The 20930-nt window shown below is 59.2% G+C and overlaps 1 protein-coding gene across 5 annotated transcripts in view; it reads left to right on the top strand.

Annotated features, from left to right (window-relative positions):
- Positions 1-19012, top strand: part of TMCC2 (transmembrane and coiled-coil domain family 2) — a 39034-nt gene extending 20022 nt beyond the window's left edge. For 3 of the 5 annotated variants that reach the window (XM_043485774.1, XM_043485776.1, XM_043485775.1), the window contains 3 exons: positions 14936-15879; positions 17265-17400; positions 17639-19012. In XM_043485774.1, the coding sequence (XP_043341709.1) occupies positions 14936-15879; positions 17265-17400; positions 17639-17950 (1392 nt within the window). In that variant the 3' untranslated portion in view covers positions 17951-19012. Of the gene's footprint in view, positions 1-5383; positions 5913-6460; positions 6860-14935; positions 15880-17264; positions 17401-17638 lie in introns of those variants that run through there. The other 2 variants (XM_043485777.1, XM_043485778.1) reach the window with 2 other exon arrangements.
- Positions 19013-20930: the final 1918 nt, after the last annotated feature.

Raw genomic sequence — 20930 nt, 5'->3', positions numbered from 1 at the left:
CCAGGCTCCGCCATCCCTGGGATTCTCCAGGCAAGAACACTGGAGTGGGTTGCCATTTCCTTCTCCAAGGCATGAAAGCAAAAAGTGAAAGTGAAGCCGCTCTGTTGCTTCCGAGACCCCATAGACGGCAGCCCCCCAGGCTCCCCCGTCCCTGGGATGCTCCGGGCAAGAGTACTGGAGTGGGGTGCCAGTGCCTTCTCCAGTTTCAGTGATTAAAAGCCCCTATTTCCCAGTGTATTTCTGGTATCTGGTGAGTTAAGATGTTCTTCCTTTAGTCTGATTTGAGTGCCTCATGTTCAGGTGAAACCCTTTTAGGGGTCCTCTCCAATTAGGAGAGGAGTCAAAGGGAGGACTCTGCCCCGTACCCCGTCTCTGACAGCAGAGGTTGTAAGCAGCAGCCTCTTTAGAGCAGGATTTGGGGCTCAGTTGGCCCAGGAGGCTGTTGGCCTCTGGAACTAGCCTTTATTCATCTTTTCTGCACTGACATCTACTGTTTCCAGATAGAAAGTACCCAGTGCTCCCCAGGTTAGCTCTGGCTTCTGGGAATACAGCATCCCCCCGGCTACAGAGGTGAAGCTAGATAACGTCCAGCTTATCTGGCAACGCCTAGACGGCATGCCTTCCCAACGCACCTGACTCCAAGCCCTGCCCCAGGGGGTGAGGTGCTTCCAGCCCAGACACAGGTGGGAGGCCCCGTCAGGCCCAGCCTTCCCCCTCAGGAGCCTCAGCCCTCGGACCCGGCCCAGTGCCCAGGGGGCGGTGTGGCAGGGCTCGGGTGTCAGCCCCCAACATCCGCGCTGATGATAGCGACAAGAGGAGGCTCTGTCTTCGGCCCCCTCTGACGGGGAGCCGGCACTGGTGGTGTGGGCCGGTCACGGGAGCTGGCCTGGGTCTCCTCAGCCACCGGGCACATTCCTCTGTGGATCCAGGAGCTGGCCTGGGTCTCCTCAGCCACCAGGCACATTCCTCTGTGGATCCAGCACATCCCTGCGATGCGAAACCTGACCCTGGCCCCCTCTGGTGCCAGATGAGGCAATGGAAACACAGTATCGTTTACCGATCCCTGCTCTGCCTCTTCTTGCTCTTCAAAGGCACAGTTTAGGCTTTCTACCCCTGCTGCAGGGCAGAGGACCCTGAAACAGGAGCAGGGAGGTTGCACACACCCCACTGCATTCCTTACAGGCTCGATGAACCCAGGGCTCCCCCGAGCTGCAGTGGGGCTGGGGGCAGGGAGCGAAGTTCCGGGGAACAGGAGCCTTCTCTGACGTCCTCTCTCCGGTGACAGGCCCCAGGGTGTGACAGGCAGCGGGTCTGACTGTTCTCTGCCTCCCCACCCCTCCACTGCTGCAGCTCCTACACCCGTATCCCGCACACTTAGAGTCTGCTGCCCCTGCCGCTTTCCTCTCTTTGACGTTCCTCCAGGTCTGGATTTGGGAAGTGTGCTCACTGCATCCTTTTCACCTCTTCAGATGTCCCACCACCGCGACCCCGAGCTGGGCCAGTACCCATAGCTAGTGAATAATTCAGCATGCTCCGCAGAAGCTAAATCAGATCCTAGGTGATACTGTAACCAGAAGGCCTCCTTTGGGTGGCCAGAAAGGCGAACCCTGCCCTGGAAAGGAAAGTGCTCTGTAACGTTAACTTCATTGTATAAGGTTTCCTCAGTGCCTGAGAAGGCAGCTTCAGACGCAGATGTAATCTGGGCACCATGCCCGTCTACTGGCTTTGTGGGCACCCCCAGTCCATGCCGGCCCTGGCCTTTGACGCGCCCCTTTGCGCCTTCCTGGCTCTGCCACCTCGTTGGGCAGCATGCTGCAGCTTGCAGACCGCTTTGCTCTCACACACATTTCTCGTTGAATTCCCGTCAGTTCATGGTAAACGCTGACCCCTGAGTCAACAGGATGCCCCGAGAGTTCTGTGTTTCAGTCCTCTGCTTCTAGAAAGGGGTCATCCTAAATTTTTCTTGGCAAGTAGGGTGGGGTGGAGGGTGCTCTGCTTCCTCAAAACTCCCCGCAAAGGAGAGTCTGCTTCCTCTCTGGGTCACATTATTCCAGCCCTGTCCCCAGTATCGCCTCCCCCAGGGAAGTCGAGCGGCTGTAGGATGTGTGGAATCATCCCTTTTTCCTACCTTCCTGGCACCAATTCTGATTTTCCTAAAAGTGACATTAGGTGTTGGTCGTCTCTGCTGCTCGGCGTCTAGCTCGTGACTATGCCTGAGCAGGACTCTGTAACATGAGTGTCCGTGGCATTGGACAGGCTGGGAACCTGAGGGCGGAAGAGATGGTCCCTCCTCCATGGAAGCAGCTGTGAGGTGGCCTTCCCCATCTGCTTTCCCAGCTCGTGCGGCCGATCCTCTCCATGTGCTCCTAGGAAATGCACCCACATTGGTTGTTCCAGTTCACCCTGAAGAAGATGCCCGTTTCTCCTGTGTGTTCCCAGGAGGAAGCAGGGCTCCTGGGTGACTTGAGTTTCTAAGAAAACAGTGGTGACTGGCTGGCTGTATGAGAGAGTGTTAAGGGAGGGACCACTGAGGATGGACCACTTCCTGGGAGGTGAGCCCTGGAGTGACGACGGCTAGCCTTTTATGGAGGAATCCTAACCGGCAGACTTTCACAGCACGCTTGAAGCCTGAAGTTTTTTTTTTAAGGCCTCACCTGGTATTTGAAATGACTAAATTTAGCTGCTCCTCAGCATTTGTCTTTGCTCCCGAAGCCTATGACTTCTCAGGTTTCCCACCCTTCAGAATGTGTGTGTGATGTGCTTTTTTTTCCCCCAAGAGAAAGAAAACCAAGTAGGAAGATGTGAAATAAGGTTTAAAATGTGTGTGTTGGGTGGGAGCGGGTGGGGGGGGGGGAACCTGAAGAATAATAATGAGGGCAAAGGAAGAAAAAATGTAAGAAAAAAGGGGGCACAGCGTGAAAATGAGGGAAAGAGGAAGAGGAGGCTAAAGGGGACCCAGGGGAAGAGAAGGCTGAGGCCTGCGGGGCATGCAGAGGAAGGCCGGCCCCTTCCAGGACGGTGAGAGCCCATCAGCGGCCTCAGGACCCAGGCTAACGGGTGAGCGGAGAGAGTCAGACACGCCTGCGAAGGGCCAGTGACTGCCCTGCCCCACTCAGATGGGGCCCGTCTGCTAGGCCAGAGAGGAGGCGGCAGGGCGGCCAGGAGTTGGTGGCAGGTACCCGGGGCACCTCCTCTCTGCAAGGACAGACGTGTGGGGACTCCTGTCTTCGCAGAGCCTGTTGCTTTCGTGTAGCCGCCGCTCTTCCATGTCCGCCTGCCCCTCTCAGCTTTGCTCCATATGTAGCTACTTTTTGGCTTTGTCTGTCCCAAGTGCACGTTTCCATGCACCTCCTAGAGTGACGGGGGTGTGTGTCTGTGTCTGTGTACATACTCGTGTGACGGGGCCTCAGGACTCATGTATTTCAGTAAAATGTAAGATGTGTCAGGTGTTTTTACTCATGTTCCCCTTTGATCCCCAGTGTAGCCCTGGGAGGTAACAGTCATATGTACGGTTTTGCAGCTGAGAAAACTGAGATTGGGCTGCAGAGGCTGCAGGGCTCAGCTCACCCATCCTCTCCTCCGGCTCCTGACGCCCCCGGTCTCGTCGCTGAGGCCTCTTTCTCCAGGCCGCTGCCTTGTGGGTGCTGCCGCCTCTTCTTGCCGTCGTGAAGCGGTGTGAACAGGGCTGGTGGAGGGCATGTCAGGAGCGAGTTGGCGGGGTGCGGCTTTACATCGGGCCTTCGGTCCTGACCCTCGGCCTTGCCACTGAAAGACAGGTCTGCCCCCCAGGGAGCGAGATGTCTTCCTGCGGCACATGCCCTTCTGCTGGGACTTTGCCAGCCCCACCTTCACCTGCTCCGCACACTGCAGTTGTGGACACTGCGTCCCACCTGTACCGACCTGACCCAGGTCCCATAGCCGGTACGGGACCCCACTGCGTCCCGGTGCCGTGGGCTCCTGCTCCCCACCCCTAGAACAGGAAGCTCTGCATCCTTGGCAGATTTGGGGACATTTCAGACATGTAAGGACAAGAGGGGGAGAAGGGCCCTAGAGAAGGGCACTTTAGAGGAGAAGGCCCTCGCGCCTGCTGGCTTGCCCGGCAGACGCCCCCTGGCTCCTGTGTGTCTCTTCTCCTGCCCTGAGCTCCACCCTCCTTTCTCCTGCTCTCCAGTTACTGTGCTGATGGGTGGGTGAGGTGTCCCTGGAGGCGAGCTAAGCCTCCCATCCGGGGGATGCCAGACACCTCAGGGTCTTCCTGGTGCTGCAGTGAGGCCTGGAAGGGACTTCTTCCTGGTGTTTCTGAGCCTTCCTGACACCAGCAGCCGGGAGTGAGATGCCCGGTGTCATGAGAGCCCCACCACTCGGCCGACTCAGCCCCCTCCTCGCCTCTGGGCTCCTGCCGCCGCTGCCTTCTCCTTTCTCCCCTCCCACTGTTTTGTTTGTAAGGAAGGGCTACAAAGACTGGCTTGGCAGAGCCTAGAAGGGAGGGGGGCAGAGGGGGGACATCTTGACTGAGAAGTCCAGGCTGCTTCTGGGGCTACCTTGGACAGACTGCAGTAGATGGCGTGCCTTCCATCTCTGCTCAGTGGGGTAGGTCAGGTGGTCCTTATACACATATCTTATGCTTGGCTTCCCTGGTGGCTCAGAGGTTAAAGCATCTGCTCCAATGCGGGAGACCCGGGTTCAATCCCTGGGTCAGGACGATCCCCTGGAGAGGGAAATGGTAAGCCACTCCAGTATTCTTGCCTGGAGAATCCCATGGACGGAGGAGCCTGGTAGGCTACAGTCCACGGGGCCGCAAAGAGTCGGACAAGACTCAGCGACTTCACTTCACTATGCTAGGCACAGTGAAGGGCCAGATATAGTTAAGATCTGATCCCTGCCTATCACAGAGCATTATGACTTATTTATACAAGAGGAACAGTGTATAGTGCTCAAAGAAAGAAAGTGAAGTCGCTCAGTTGTATCCGACTCTGCGACTCCATGGACTGTAACCCACCAGGCTCCTCTGTCCATGGGGTTTTCCAGGCAAGAGTACTGGAGTGGGTTGCCATTTCCTTCTCTAGAGGATCTTCCCGACCCAGGGATTGAACCCGGGTCTCCTGCCTTGCAGGCAGACGCTTTACCATCTGAGCCACCAGGGAAGCACGAAGTGAAAATCAGGTGCCGTAGGCGGGAGGTCATTTACAGGTGAGGGGAGCTGCTGAACGTGTTCCTGACCCCATGTGTCCCTGACTGCATATGCTTGAAAAAAAAAGTAAAGTGTTAGTTGCTCAGTTGTGTCCAACTCTGCAACCCCATGGACTGTAGCCCGCCAGGCTCCTCTGTCCATGGGATTCTCCAGGCAAGAATACTGGAGTGGGTTGTGATGCCCTCCTCCAGGGGATCTTCCCAACCCAGGGATCGAACCTGGGTCTCCCACTTGAGCCGGCCCCCAAACTGGGACCTGTGTGATGTGCCCTCGCTGGCCTCCTGTCCTCACAGACCCCAGGTCATCGCCACCACAGATGTTTGCAAGGTCTCCCCTAGCCCGGGGTGTGGGGACTCTTGCTCTTGGTATTTTGGCTGAGGGCCCTGGCATTGCGCCCTGGAGATAGCACTGGGCCCTTATCTGGGTGCACCTTCTTGAACTGGGGACCGCCCCGTCATCATGACCCATGCCCATCCTTCGTATTTAAGCCCCGTGTCCTGCGTCAGGCCCCAGTGGGCACAGAATCTGCGTCATCTCTGACTGGTGATCCTGCTGTGGGAGGCTGTCCTTGGACCCAGCAGACCCTGCACTCTGCCAGCCACCCCGCGCCCTCCTCACGGCGTGCGCGCCCCACCTGTGGATCTCTGGCCCCCTCTGCTGGCCACTCACAGGATTTCCTGCTGGGACTGGCAAGATGAAGTCCAAGGAAGAGGAGAAGGCTGTGAGTTTGCCATCCGTCTTTTATCTTGGGTGCTTTTGCTGGGGGGTGGGGTGACAAATGGGAAGCGGAAGCCAGTGGTACCCAGCGCAGAAAGTAGATTTCTAGGATCTCAGAGAAGAGAAAGTCCCCGGGTGAGGCTGGCTGCTGTCCTGCAGGCGGCCACTGGAGTAGGAAGGATGTCTCGGGCATGAGGGTGCCTTCAGCTGTGGGCAGGGCCGCAGGGAGAGGGGCAGAGGACCTCAGGCTGACCCGGCCATGTTGGGATCTGTCAGGGAGTCCCCTCCAGGCTCTAGCCTTTATGGCTTCAAAGAGCTTGCCTCCACCCCGGAAGCCTGGCTAGGAGGTGCACTTCTGTTCTGAGGCTGACGAAGGGAGTCAGTGGCGCCGTGCCTGTTTGTGAGAGGGCTCTCTGATGGCGAGAAACGTCTGCACCCATGCGTGAGGGGTGGGAGAGGCTGAGCATCCGTCTGGGCAGGTGAAAGATGCAGGAACCGTGTCACCACGTGCTCTTGTAACCTGCCTGTAGGCAGGAGTTGCTGTCGGTCACACCCAGATGTCCTCTTACACGTTGGACTCAGAGTGGCAACAGCTGGCCTCGGGGATGGGCGGCATGGAGGGGGCCCCTCATCGGAGCTTGGTCCCCCGCTCTGTGACCCTCCCTTCCTCCTCCCAGATGGGAAGGAGCAGCCGTGAGCCCTGGGGCGGGGCGGGGGATCTCCCTGAGCAATCCGCCCCTAATCCCCAGGCCGGGCCTCAGGCTGGAGATGGCGGGTGCAGAGCCCGGGAGCTCCGGGACACCTGCTCGCAGAGCCCGGCTTCCCTTGGCCAGCCCAGCGCTGCCCCGGGACTGTGACCCTGGGGGCCTGGCACCGCCCGCAGAAGGCTGGGGCCCCAGAGCCCCTGGCACCCCAGCGCCAGCCCGGCTGCGGGAAGCAGTGCCCACACAGGTGAGGCCTGGCGGGGTCGGGAAAGGGAGAGACACAGTTTGTCAGAAGAGTCGGGCTCCCCACGTTCTCTCAGGATGCAGCCCCTCTTCTCTGGTGTCTGCGGGAGAAAGATGGGGGGCAAGGCTGACCAGCGGGCCTCCAGGCTTGGGCCGCTGGATGCTGGCAGGGCCCCTGGGTTGGGGAGGGCACTCCAGCACCGAGCCCTGAGCAGCTGTGTGTCACTGCGCGCAGGCCACAGGCGCTGCTGTGAAATTAGGTGGAAGGGGTGATCCTGGTCGTGCTCACCTCTGCCCGCAGAGATACGGTGACGGGGAGAGGGGAGTGTGAAGGCCCCGGGAGCGCGACCCCTGTGGGAGCTTGGAGCTTCAGGAGGATTGGGAGGACGTGCTATGGAGGAGGCCCCAGGGTGGGAGGGCGATGCAGGCTTCCTGCCGGGGCTGAGAGTGTGAGCAGGCAGAGGGGACCGCAGGCCGCCTGCTGGACAGAAGGCCATTGTGCTCAGCAGCGGAAAGGAGGCTGCTAAGCCGAGGGTGTGGTTCTGACCAGAACCGGGGTGGGCCTCAAGGAAAGGACTGGAATCTCAGGGCTGGATGAGAGCCGCCCCTAGGACCAGGGTGGGCGGGCGCCCTTGGGGCTACCGGGGAAGGCTGATGGAAGCCTCACTCAGTGCCCGGCTGGAGATCGTGGGCGCAGCACGAAACGGGGACAGAGGGAGTCTCCCGTCTCTGTGGACTTGGCCCTGCAGTCCCTGGCGGCAGCGTCAAGCTCCTCATTAATCCGCTGGTGGGGGGAGGTACCAGGAGGCCGGGCTCTGCGGGAGGAGCCAGCCCCCCTCAGCGCCCGCCCTCGAGTCCCTGGGGCCTTGCTGCAGGAGTTTTTCATCCTCCTGTTCTCCAGACCCAGGTGTGTGTGTGCACCCCTCCACATGTACCCCTTTATCTAAACACTGGCCTCCCGCCCTCCGGAGCAGAGCAGCTTCGACTCCCAGCTGCCAACGGAAGGTGGTGCCCTCCCCCCTCACTCTCGCCTTCCCGGCTTGGGCTGGCGATCATTATGCCTCCAGAGCTGGGGTGAGTGGCCTCACACGCCTGCCTGTCCCTACCAGCAGGAGAAAGAGCCTACAGGCCACACCCGCTGTCCTGCTGATCCGGGAGAACGGGCCAGCCCCCGACTCAGGGCCCAGGGTTGGCATCCTCCTCCCAGCCTGCTCAGCCCGAGCATCAGGTCAGCACGGGAGACGTCAGGTTGCCTCCTCCCAGCTTCATCACAGGGGCACCTGCCTGTTTGGGCAGAGGGGTGTTAGCCGGCCATGGCTGCCCCTCTCCGCCCCGGCCTGACTCCCCTCCCCTCCGCTCTCCCTCTCCCTCGGGGAGCCAGTGGAAGAGGAATCCCTGTGCTCTCCATACCGAGAAAGGTGCTCAGATCAGAGTCATGGCAGGAGTCAGCAGACGGAGGCATCTCTGCTGAGTCACCCCAGCCCACAGCCCCGTTACCCTTGCCCGCGGGGCTCTTGCCCTCTGCTGCCCAGGCCTTGCCCAGGGGTAGCACCCTGCGTGGGCTCAGCCCGCCCGGCCAGACCCACGGACAAGGCAGGACAGACGCCTGACCCCATTGCTCTGCACCCCGGAAGGGGGCCGCAGGCCACCTGGCCTAGGATGTTGGGGCCACCCTGACCTCTTAAAGGGAAGCAGAGGAGCCCCAATGCTTTTTTCCCCTTTTTCTTCCCCCCTAAAAGAGACCTTAGCCTTGGCTTTTCGACTCCTGAACAGGGAGCTAGAACAGGAAGGCCCCAACCTCTGTGTCAGCCTGCTCTGGGGACCCCTTTGTACATGTCAGCAGGGAGCGCTCTGTAAACGCAGGCAGGGTTGTTTTCCCCGGAGAAGGGGAGTCGCAGGCTGGGCGCCTCTGCGCTGTACTGGGAACCTGGGAGCGCAGGTGTGGAGCACGCTCCTTGCGTGTGACTGTGCATGTGGTCCACCCTGAAGACTGTTTACGATGTACTTGTGCTATTGCTGGAGAAGCTGACCCCTGACACACTAGTGCCCTGCCCCTCTGCACGGGCGAGCTTCGCGGGCGCCTCGGAGACCCAGGCTGCCGGGCTCGCGGTTGGAAGACCCGAGTCCTCTGTCCGGTGGGGCTAACCCGAGGATGTGAGCTCAGGCCCCGGAGGAGCTGGGAGTCCTGGGAGGCCCCGGGGAGCCCGGGCCAGGAGCCCTGTAATCTGGCGGAGCGCCTGATCCGGCTTCACTGGGTGCTGCTGGAAGGGGCAGGGAGGAGAGTCCGAGGGACTGTGAGGCGGTGTGTGGGGGTGCTCTCAGGGGCGTGTGGAGGGGTCTCACCAGAGCAAGGAGACGAGTAGGGAGAGTTGTATCCCAGACGCAGGGATCCCAGGCTTTGTATCCCAGACTGGCTCTTCCAGAATGTTTATCGGCGGTTCTGGGACCTTGGTGTCCGTGACCTCAGGCCTGGCTGTGGGTCGCCCAGAGCAGGGAGCACCGCGTAGCCTCCTGGCTGCCTCGTGTGGATAGGGGTCATGGAAGAAGCGTGGCTCACCTCCATGGCTCGCCTCTTCTTAGAGCTTGCCCCGCGCCCAGCGACGCTCAGGGATTCATCGTGGGGCCAGGCACCTGCAGAGTGTCTGACCTCTAGATGGGAGAGTGGGGAGAGGAGGCCTTGGTGCTGGCGGCTGGGCATGGACAGAGGGCTGGGGCCCATGTAGCCCACCCAGCACTGTGCTCCGGGGCTGGTGGGCCCTGGGAGTTTTCTCCTGCTAGTGACCTGGAGCTCGGTGATCTGTATTGCTCCTCTTTTGGGTGAGTGAGTTAGAGCTTCTGCTGTGTTCAGAATGTGGCTGTAAGAGGAAGGACCCAGACACCCTCCTGCCACCCACTCTGTAACAGGACATGGGCTGGACCTGCAGCGCAGGCTGGCAGGGTGAGGACCCAGCCTCGTACCCCCAGGCTGGGCCGCCCCGTCACCTCTGTGTAGTGCCAGAGCATTTTCATCATCCCCAGAGGGAACCCCGACCCGTTAAGCAGTCACTCCCCATTTCTCCCTTCCCCAGCCCCTGGCAGCCATTAATCTGCCTTCTGTCACTAAGAATTTAACTATTATGACATTTCATATAAAAGGAACATGACCCTTAGTATCTATTTCCTTTTACTGAGTGTTCTTGAGGTTCATCTGTGTTGTGGCATGTATCAGTCCTTCATTCTTTGTATAATCAAGTAATATTCCATTGTGTGACTGTACTAGCTTTGCTTACCAGTGATCAGTGGACATTGACTTGTGTCCACCACCCTTTGGCTATTGTAAACAGTGCTGCTGTGAACAAGTGTGCACCAGCACTTGTTTAAATACCCACCTTCAGTTCCTTGTGGGGTATTCCTTGGAGAGGAGTTGCTGGGTCATGTGATAAGTCCGTGTTTAACTTGCTGAGGAACCTCCAAACTGTGTTCCACAGCGGATTCACCATTTTACTTTCCTACTGGCAAGGTATGAAGGTTCTGATTTCCGCACACCCTTGGCAACACTTGTTATCTCCCTTTTTAAGTTACAGCTGTCCTCGTGGGTGTGCACTGTCGGTTGACTGTGACTTGTCTCTGTGCCCCAAGACCGTGCTGTGGTCATTGTCCTCACAGTCTCATTCCATTCTCCAGATGATATGTCGAGGTGGGTAGAATTACCCCTTCTTTTTCTAGATGAGAAAGCCGAGTCCCAGAAAAGTCAGTGACACATCCAAAGGCAAACAGCTGGTAAGGGACAGCATTCTAAGCCAGTGTCCACTTCCACCCTTTCTGGTGGCCTGCATGGGCCCTGTATCCTGTCTCGCTGCGATTCTTCTTCATTTTTTGTGGGCAAATCTCATTCTCCTCTAGGGCTGCTTGTTGCATCCCTCTTCCCAGCTTTTTCATCTTTTTCTTCTAATGCCCTAATTTTCCTTCCTTTGTTAAACCGTAATCCCTCTTTGAACCTCTGGCCCTCTGTCTGCAGCCTCCTCGGCTCTCTTTTCCTGGTGACCCCGTTTTTCTTCAGTTCGTAAAGGGTGTTGCAGGCTCAGGGGATGTGCTGGGGGACGTGAGGGAGTGCAGAACTCCCTACTTGCCTCCCTCGGGGGAGACGGAGGAAGAATGTGGGGTGTTCTGTAACCTGAGGTGACCAGAGGCTGCAGGCATTGTAGGGAGCTGGGGCCCTGCTGCGGGACCCCCAGGCTTGAGTCTGGGCCCCACAGCAGAGAAGAGGGCCGGCTGGTGAGGAAGAGCTCACCACCAAGCCCTGCTGGCTTCCTGCAATGTCTGCTGTCTCATTCACAGGGATTTCACAGCCAGTTTCAACTCTGCTTTTCCACTTGTAAGCTAGACAGCTGCCAGATTGAGGGGGTAAAAGGCTCAGAGCTGCCAGGCTGGAGCCAGGACAGGCAGGCAATTTGACGTCTTACACTCCCTTGTAATCCCAAGAACTTCTGCTTTTCACAGGCTTTTTGAGTCCCTGTCTCATTAGGTCTTCCCACACTCCTCCAGTGGGCGGACTGGCATGCTCCTCTTTATAAAGTCGAGCCCAGGGCCTAGCTAAGCGCCAGGCAGTGAGGCGGCCAGATCACAACGGCTTCTGATTGTTCTTTCTTCTGTGAAGAGAGAGGAAGAGAGGAAAGGTGCGGAGTTTCTTTGGAAGGCACCTTTGGAAAGCAGCCTTATAAAGGGGTCAAGTTCTTTAACACATTATTGACCAGAGACGTATGAATACATCTTTGGTTGTTGTTGTTCAGTCGCTACATCGTGTGCAACTCTGAGACCCCATGGACTGCAGCACACCAGGCTTCCCTGTCCTTCACTGTCTCCCAGAAGTTTTCTCAAACTCATGTCCACTGAGACAGTGATGCCATCCAACCATCTCATCCTCCGTCGTCCCCTTCTCCTCCTGCCCTGAATCTTTCCCAGCAACAGGGTCTTTTCTAGTGAGTCGGCTCTTCACGTCAGCTGGCCAAAGTAGTGGAGTTTCAGCTTCAGCATCAGTCCTTCAAGTGAATATTCAGAATTAATTTCCTTTAGGATTAACTGGTTGGATCTCCTTGCAGTCCAAGGGACTCTCAAGACTCTTCTCCAACACCACAGTTCAAAAGCACCAATTCTTTGGTGCTCAGCTTTCTTTATAGTCCAACTCTCACATCCATACATGACAACTGGAAAAACCATAGCTTTGCCTATACTGTCGTCCCTGGTGGGTCAGATGGTAAAGAATCTACCTGCAATACAGGAGACCCAGGTTTGATCCCTGGGTCAGGAAGATCCTGGGGAGAAGGTAATTGCTACCCTCTCCAGTATTCTTGCCTGAAGAATTCCATGGACAGAGGAGCCTGGCGGGCTACAGTCTGCGGGGTTGCAAAGAGTTGGACACAACTGCGTGACTAACACTTTCAGCATCTTTTGTTACCCGAACGTTATTGACCAGAGAGGTTTCAATATCACTATGCAACAAATTGCCAGCCACAGGCATTTGTTTCTGCAAAAATCCCCCAATCAATAATGAGTTAATATTAAAAGCTGTGTTGCATATAGAATTTAATTTTGTCTCGTAGTTTCAATGATGAGTGAATTTTTTGGTATAATCTTTTAAATAAGCTTCATCTCCTCCACCACACACAGTTTGTGCCGCCAGAGCCAGCCAGCCACAGATGAGTGCCCGTGTGTGCCCACAGCGTGCCAAGCACCCTTGGACATCATGTGGCATGCCCCTCACCCGAGGCCTGAGAAGAGATACGAGTGTCCCCATTTTACAGGGGGGAAGACCGAGGGTCAGCAAAGCCCAGGGGCTGTGTGTTTGCCATCACTGTAGGGAACGGCACAGGTGGAAGGGGTTTAACTGCAGGGTGCCGTTTGAAGTCTGATGCAGCGAGTAGACCCTGGGACCGGCGTGGGCTCCTCTGGTGTACAAAGTCATGCAGATACCAGCACCTGGCAGAGGAAAAGGGAACATGAAGGGAGATCCAAAGCTCCTGTGGGAGGAAAGTCCCGACTTCAGGAGGGATGGGAAGGGATGGGTGTTGTTCCCAGCATCCCCAGTGGTACCATGACCTGGAAAGGCTGGAGGGGAAGCCCACGGAGGAGCCACCCTCCCCTGGCTCCTGAGTTTGGCAGGGCTATTGTTTTTCATGGTGTTTTCCAGTAACTTTGTACCTTGCGAGAAATGGAGCCCAGTGACTTCTGCCTGTATTGGCGCGGGCTGCTTCCGTCGCGTGAGCTGGAGGGACCACTTTCTTTGTGTTTAACCCCTTCCCCCACGTATACCTCATCCTGCCCCCACCACAACATACACAGAGACAGCGAATGATCTGACCCAGCCCGCAGTCCTGGGGTGTGCTGTGTGTAAAAATACATGGGGTTGAGCCATTTCCTGCTGCTTCCGTTGCTGCATGGTGATAAGACACTTGGGGACTCGGCTGTGGACAGAGGTCCTCCAGCAGGCCGAGGGGAGTCCGGCCCTGGAGAGTGGGGCTCCAGGCCGGCCTGTTTCCCTCCAGCCTGTCTCCCCCTTGCCCATCCTCTGTGCCCCTTCCTGCCCCTCGCTCCCCACCCCCCATCTTGTCTCCATCTCTGGTCTCCTCTCTGTGCTGCCCTGATGCACCCGGAGAGCCCGCCTGCGGAGAGGAAAAGGCGCTGTCCGCTCCCCGCCGCCCATTCAGCTCCTTCCACGCTGGGCGGCAGCGGTCCCCAGACCCCTCACCTGGTCCCTGCGTCCCTTGGCCGGTGGGTGCCTTCTGGGACCCGAGCCCCCCAGACCCCACTGGCAGGTGGGGGGCTGCTCCTCGCCTGGTCCTGGGGGACAGGGCAGGCCCAGGTGCCCCCGCCGCCATGAAGCGCAAGAGGCCGCTGACGACTCCAGGGAGCGGCAAGGTAATGGCCGGACAGGGAGAGGTGTCGGCAGAGCTGGGGCGGCCTGTGAGCTGCACCCGGGAAGCCACGTGGGGAAGTGGGGGTTGCTTCCCAAGGGAGGCTCTGCTCAGCCTGAGAGAGGCCCGCGAGGGGCCGAGTGAGGCTCTGGTCAGCCTGAGAGAGAGGCCTGCGTGGGGCCTGAGTGAGGCTCCAGTCAGCCTGAGGGAGAGGCTCTGGTCAGCCTGAGAGAGAGGCCTGCGTGGGGCCTGAGTGAGGCTCCAGTCAGCCTGAGGGAGAGGCTCTGGTCAGCCTGAGGGAGAGGCTCTGGTCAGCCTGAGAGAGAGGCCTGCGTGGGGCCTGAGTGAGGCTCCAGTCAGCCTGAGGGAGAGGCTCTCGTCAGCCTGAGAGAGAGGCCTGCGTGGGGCCTGAGTGAGGCTCCAGTCAGCCTGAGGGAGAGGCTCTGGTCAGCCTGAGAGAGAGGCCTGTGTGGACCCTGAGTGAGGCTCCGGTCAGCCCTGAGAGAGAGGCCTGCGTGGGCCCGAGTGAGGCTCTGGTCAACCTGAGAGAGGCCTGGTCAGCCTGAGAGAGAGGCCTGTGCGGGCCCAAGTGAGGCTCCAGTCAGCCCTGAGAGAGAGGCCTGCGTGGGCCCGAGTGAGGCTCCGGTCAGCCCTGAGAGAGAGGCCTGCGTGGGCCCGAGTAAGGCTCTGGTCAGCCTGAGAGAGAGGTCTGCTCCCGGAAGGAGCTTTATGGACCCTTGAGTCCAGAGGAACGGTGTGTCTGCTCCCTGAGAAATAACCCGGAATAACGGTGAAGCCTCGGGCCTGCTTGGTCCACGTGATGGGGCAGCAAGAGTCCTGGGCTTCCAGTTCTATCTTCCTGTAGCTGTTTATCCCCAACCAACCTGCTTGAACTCTCTGGGCTAAAGGAGGCGCAGGTCTGCCTAACTGCACGGCAGGGATGTTGTGCGGATCAGGCAGGGGGCAGGTGTGCACGCCTGTCATAAATGGCAGCGGGAGGGGATTCTGTTGTCACTGCTGGGACTCTTTTGGACTCCTTCCTTAAAAATTTCCCATTCATCCTGCATCCGTTTTCCAGGCAGCGAAACCAAGTCCAGAGGCTCCGGGGACCCTGGAGAGCCTCCTGCGGGGGCCCCCTTCCCTCGGTTTCCTGATGGACTGTAGCTTCCTTTGCTTGCCTTCCTCCGCAGGTCGACAAGGGGGACTTCGTGGCCCTGAACCTTGCCGGCGGCCCCGGCCATGGTGACGCCGACGGCCCCATCAGCTTGGACGTGCCAGACGGGGCCCCGGACCCCCAGCGGACCAAGGCGGCCATCGAGCACCTGCACCAGAAGATCCTGAAGATCACGGAGCAGATCAAGATCGAGCAGGAGGCGCGGGACGACAACGTGGCGGAGTACCTGAAGCTGGCCAACAACGCCGACAAGCAGCAGGCGTCCCGCATCAAGCAGGTGTTCGAGAAGAAGAACCAGAAGTCTGCGCAGACCATCGCCCAGCTGCACAAGAAGCTGGAGCACTACCGCCGGCGCCTGCGGGAGATCGAGCAGAACGGGCCGTCGCGTCAGCCCAAGGACGTGCTGCGGGACATGCAGCAAGGCCTCAAGGACGTGGGCGCCAACGTGCGCGCGGGCATCAGCGGCTTCAGCGGCGGCGTGGTGGAGGGCGTCAAGGGCAGCCTCTCCGGCCTCTCACAGGCCACGCACTCCGCCGTGGTGTCCAAGCCCCGCGAGTTCGCCAGCCTCATCCGGAACAAGTTCGGCAGCGCCGACAACATCGCGCACCTGAAGGACCCCCTGGACGACGGGCCCCCCGAGGAGGCGGCCCGGGCGCTGAGCGGCAGCGCCACGCTCGTGTCCAGCCCCAAGTACGCCAGCGACGACGAGTGCTCCAGCGCCAGCGCCAGCTCCGCGGGCGCGGGCAGCAACTCGGGGGCCGGGCCCGCCGCCGCCGCGCCGGGGAGCCCCAAGTCCGGCCCGCTGTACGGGGCCCCCGGCAACGTGGACGCTGTGCTGGAAGAGCTGCGGGAGATCAAGGAGGGCCAGTCGCACCTGGAGGACTCGATGGAGGACCTGAAGGCGCAGCTGCAGAGGGACTACACCTACATGACCCAGTGCCTGCAGGAGGAGCGGTACAGGTACGTGCGCCGCCCCGCCCGTGAGAGGGGCCGGATTTCAGGTTCAGTGGTGGAAGCAGATGCACCATCTCCAAGCGCCCTGGGCTGCTGGAAGGGGCCAGGAGGAGGCCCCGAGGAGCCTTCCACCAGCTTCCAGGGTGACTGGATGGTAGGATAACGGGGCCTCTGGAAGGAGCGTTGTGGCATCCCTACTTGATTACATGGTGGTTGTACAAAAGGGGAAACCGAGGCAGAGGCCAGCTTCTTACCCGGAGAGACTCTGGCTAAGAGCACTGGCCCCAGAACCAGGTTACCTGGGTTTGGATCCCAGCTCTACTCTTCCCACTCTTCACCTTGGACAAAGTACTTGCTGTCTGCACCGGGTGTCCTGACCTGTGAAGCGGGAATAATGTGAATCCCAGCTCACAGGGTTTGTGAGGACCGAGCCCAAGCCTGTCAGGCGCCCCGTGCAGGTACCTGGCGCGGTCCGTGTGAACATCTGGCTGGAGCGCCAAGCCAGCCTGGGAGCAGCCGGAGCCCCCACCCTCCCTCTGCTGGCCCTGCTTCTGCTCTGTGCCTCTCGTGGCGTCGGGCACTTGTTCCTTGGATCCTTAGAGCACTTTTCTTTAGATAGCACTTTTTCTCCTCGACATATTTTAAGAAGGTTTGGAAAATTGAGGGAGAAACCTGCCTGAAAACTCACTATCCCCACATAATAGTCATCCTCTGATATTTTGTGCCTTGGGAACAGGGATTGTGTGTCTATATCCCTGTGTCCCTGTTCCCCAGGAGAGCATCTTAGCCCAGGGCTTCAGGGCCCAGGTTGTTGAAGCAGTCAATCCCTGACTCCTCCGTTCATGAGCTCTGTGCTCTCAGGCAAGTTCCCCAATCTGTCTGTGCATCAGTCTGTAACATGCAGATGATAGCAGTCCTTATCTTGAAGGTTCGTGAGCAGGATCTTAGGAGATATTGTGGCTAAAGTGCCTAGCACAGAGCCCGCCTCTAAGAAAGGCTGTTTGTATACATGTGTGTACTAAGTCGCTTCAGTTTTGTCCAACTCTGCAACCTTATGGACTTGGGGCCCACCAGGCTCCTCTGTCCATGGGATTCTCCAGGCAAGAGTACTGGAGTAAGTTGCCATTTCCCTCTCCAGGGGATCTTCCCGACCCAGGGATCAAACCCACATCTCTTATGTCTCCTGCACTGGCAGGCAGGTTCTTTACCACGAGCGCCACCTGGGAAGCCCGCGGTGTACATAGTAGCTTTCTTGTTGCTATTAAAATTGGAGGGGGCTGGACACATGGGGTGGGTTGAGTCATTGTTGAGAATGAGTGAAATTGACCCTGGTGGAGGAGATGGGAGACTTGGGGAGCCAGGGCTGGCGTCACACACTTTCCCTCTGCCAGGTACGAGCGGCTGGAGGAACAGCTCAATGACCTGACCGAACTTCACCAGAATGAGATGACCAACCTGAAGCAGGAGCTGGCCAGCATGGAGGAGAAGGTGGCCTACCAGTCCTACGAGAGGGCCCGGGACATCCAGGTACCACGGCCCCGAGAAGAAGCTGGGGGTGGGCTGCTTCCGCCCCTTCCCCTTAGTCAAGACTTCCACTTCCCATCAGCCTCTCCAGATAGTCAGCATGAAAGGACTGGGGCCCCTAGCTGCAGCTGACCACCCTCCGGAGGGGGGTGCCCTGGGCATCGTCACCTCCCGAGGGGCAGGTGGGGCTCAGACTGGAGGTCTCCCCGCCCTAAGTGCGCCCGCCCCCGTGTCCCCGCAGGAGGCCGTGGAGTCCTGCCTGACCCGGGTCACCAAGCTGGAACTGCAGCAGCAGCAGCAGCAGGTGGTGCAGCTGGAGGGCGTGGAGAACGCCAACGCGCGGGCGCTGCTGGGCAAGTTCATCAACGTGATCCTGGCGCTCATGGCCGTGCTGCTGGTGTTCGTGTCCACCGTGGCCAGCTTCATCACACCGCTCGTGAAGACCCGCCTGCGCGTCTCCAGCACCGCCCTCCTGGCCCTCGTCCTCCTCCTGCTCTGGAAGCACTGGGACTCCCTCACCTACCTCCTGGAGCACGTGCTGCTGCCCAGCTGAGGGCCCCGTGCTCCCCCCAGCTCCCCCTGGCCCCTGCTGCTCCAGGGGGGACCCCGGGGCTCCTGAGTCTGTGGGGCATCTTCACGTGTCCAGTTTGACCTCCTGCCCAAACTGTCTGTCCTGGCCACTTCTGCCCCCTTCTCTGTGCGTGCTTCTTCTGTCTGATGCCTTCTCCCCGTTCGCCTGAAGGGAGCGTCGTGTGTATCCCTGCTGGAGGTGGGGGAGATTCCTGTGGCCGAGGACCAGATGGATTGTTCACAGTCACAGCAGGACTTCTCCCAGCTGATGCAGATGCCTGGGGTCAGGAAGAGAGCTTTCCTTGGGGGGAGCCCACGCTGGAGACAGCTCCAGCCCCCCCTTGTGGAGATGATCGGGATGAAGGCAGGAGCAAGGGGGGGCCTCCCTGGCCCAGGAGGCTCCCCAGCTCACCCCTCCCTCCTCCAGAGCTGGGTTCTGGGTGGGGCCCTTCTGGGATCTGAAGATGTGGCTCTGCAGGCCGGGTGGATGTGGCTTTGGATTTGTGTTTTCCCTCTTCTTCTTTCTGCCTGTCACTGGATCTGCTCTTCAGGGAAGAAGGCCCCCGGGGGCCCCAAGCCTCAGCCTAAGCTCTTAGGGCTTTATTTATTTATTTATTTGTTTGTTCCTTGGTACCTTGTCCTGAGCTCCAGGGAGAGGTCCCCTGCCCACCTCCCGGGTCCCCTCTCTGGAGCCAAGGCTGCGTCTTGGCCGTGGGGCACTTCTGTCGATTTAGCTCTGGGTAGTCCCGGCTGGGGCTGGGGCCGGGCCGCCCAGCCCCACTCCCCCGAGCTGCCCTCCAGCCTCTTTTATACGTCTGTTTATTTTGTATGTGTGTACTCGTGTGGGGGAGGTCGTTGTGGCTGTATTTTTTTAAGGCTCTGGAGTGTTGTGTATGTTTTCTCTGCACATCCCAGTCTCCCCCGGGCACTTCCGAGAAGAGAGGGGATCTCTCACCAAAGGAGAGAGATCCCCAGGAACAGGGGAGGGGAGTGCCTGCCAGTTGTGGACCTTCCCGAGAAATAAATCCTCCAGATTTTCAAACCACCCTGTCTAGCGTTGGTCGATTAGGCTGTTTCCGTGGAAACCACCGAGTACCTCCCAACACTCAAGCGTTCTGGGTAACACAGACTAGGCCTCACTTGTGGGCCCAAGACCTTCTTCCTTCCTCTCGGATCTGGCATCGGACAGATCCAGCCTTCCCGATTGCTTTCTGCAGCCGAAACGCTGGCCTCGGTGATGGGGGGTGAGATGGTGCCCACCCTGTCTCACCCCCCCTGCTTTCTAGGAGGAGGGGAATTGGACAGAAGCCACTGGAGGCCTGGAGGACAGCAGTCATGCCCAGGCATGGCCACAAGAGGGCAGCGGTGTCCTTACTCAGCACTAGCTTGGGTTTCAGTCCCAGAGAGGAGCATCGGTTGGAGTTGGCTTGGCCTTATTCATGCTGTGTAGCCTGAGCAGAGGTTCACCTGCTCACCAGGAGCCAGAGCATAGAGGCCAGGCCCTCAGTGTCTGCCCTGACAGGGAAGGGCACCCACGGAAGGCGCTGGATTCCCAGCTGGAAACCTGTGGGAGCTTGGTGGGCCCACCTGAGTCCCCTTGTTGTGAGCAGGAGACTCCCCCGGCTTCATGGAAGTGGGCGGGGTGTGGAAAGCATCCACCGCCCCCCAACCCCGAGACCTGGCTCATAGTCAGTGCTCCCGTGGCCAGGCCCCGTCTCTCTGGGCCTGTTTCCGCATCTGTAACATGGGTGGATGAAGGGCTTTGACATCTGTGGTTCAGTAGGTCTCAGAAGTCAAGTCACAGCTGTACCCATGGCCGTGGGCTTCAGGGGCCTTTAGGGGTCAGGGACTGTGCCCCTAGTTGGATCAGAGTGGGTGCTGGGCTGGCACCTCCAGGAGGGCAGCCAGACAGCTCACCTTCACCTTCTGTAACCAGGCGGGGGGTTCACCCGGTGACCTTGCAGGGCCTTCCAACAATGCCATTCCTGGGCCCCGCACCCACCTTCTCTTCCAGCCACACATGCACCTCCCTTGGGGGCCATGGGCTGCTGGGCCAGGAACCCACATTCCTGGGCCCCAGGTGGGGGGTGGCGGCTCCGGGCTGCCAACATTTCACACATTCCTCCCCAGGGTCAGGTGCCTTTTCTGCACTGGTTCCTCAATGTCACTGCCAGCCACAGTCCACGCTGAGTGGGAGGAGGGAAGGGGGGGGGCATTCTCAGCAGATCCTGAGGCTGCAAAGCAAACAGCCTGAGGAGAGGGGGATGGCACCAGCTACAGAGCCATCTTCTGCGAAAAAGAGGAACTATCAGGCCTTATGTTGGCCCCTTTGTGACAAGGGGCTTCGCGCAAAGCCCAGCCTGACCAGGAGTTGAGCTTCCTTCTTCTGACAGTTGCTGCCCTTCTGTGTTTCTGTCCAAGCCTCTCTGTGCTCTGTAAACAGTGGATGAGTTGCTCTCTGCCTCACCTGCCAGGGGTCACTGGGTGAGACACTGAATCAGGGCCCACCGTCCTCTGGACTGCAGAGCAGGCAGCCTTTGTCCCAGGTCATGTGTCCTCTCAGCCCCAAGCCCCACACTGGGGTTTGGAGGGCTCGGCCTGGCCGGCACATTCCCGTGGCCTTAGCCACCCAGGGCCGGGGCAGAACTGCCTGGGGTCGCGGCTCCAACAGCACTTACCAGGCACCTGGCTGGCCTGGAGCCGGCCTGCTTGCTGTGCCAGCCTCTTGGAAACCGTGGAGCTGCAGCAGGTGCAGCCTGGGCCGAGGCCAAAGGCCTCCGACAGTGCAAGGCAGAGGGCGGCCACCTAACCCTCACCACGCAGGGTTACTCAAGGATGATTCCAGGGCCGGGGGAGGAGAGACCTGGAGCCCCGGGTGGAAGAGAGGGCGAGCTTTTAGCCAGGGCGCCTGCTGGATCCGTGTGGCAGGGCCCTCAAGTGAGGTCAGCTTTCCCTATAAGAGC

This window comes from Cervus canadensis, chromosome 13, assembly GCF_019320065.1.
Source record: "Cervus canadensis isolate Bull #8, Minnesota chromosome 13, ASM1932006v1, whole genome shotgun sequence".
Taxonomy (NCBI): domain Eukaryota; kingdom Metazoa; phylum Chordata; class Mammalia; order Artiodactyla; family Cervidae; genus Cervus; species Cervus canadensis.
Note: the sequence above shows the minus strand (reverse complement) of the source record. Positions and strands in the feature narration are given on the sequence as shown.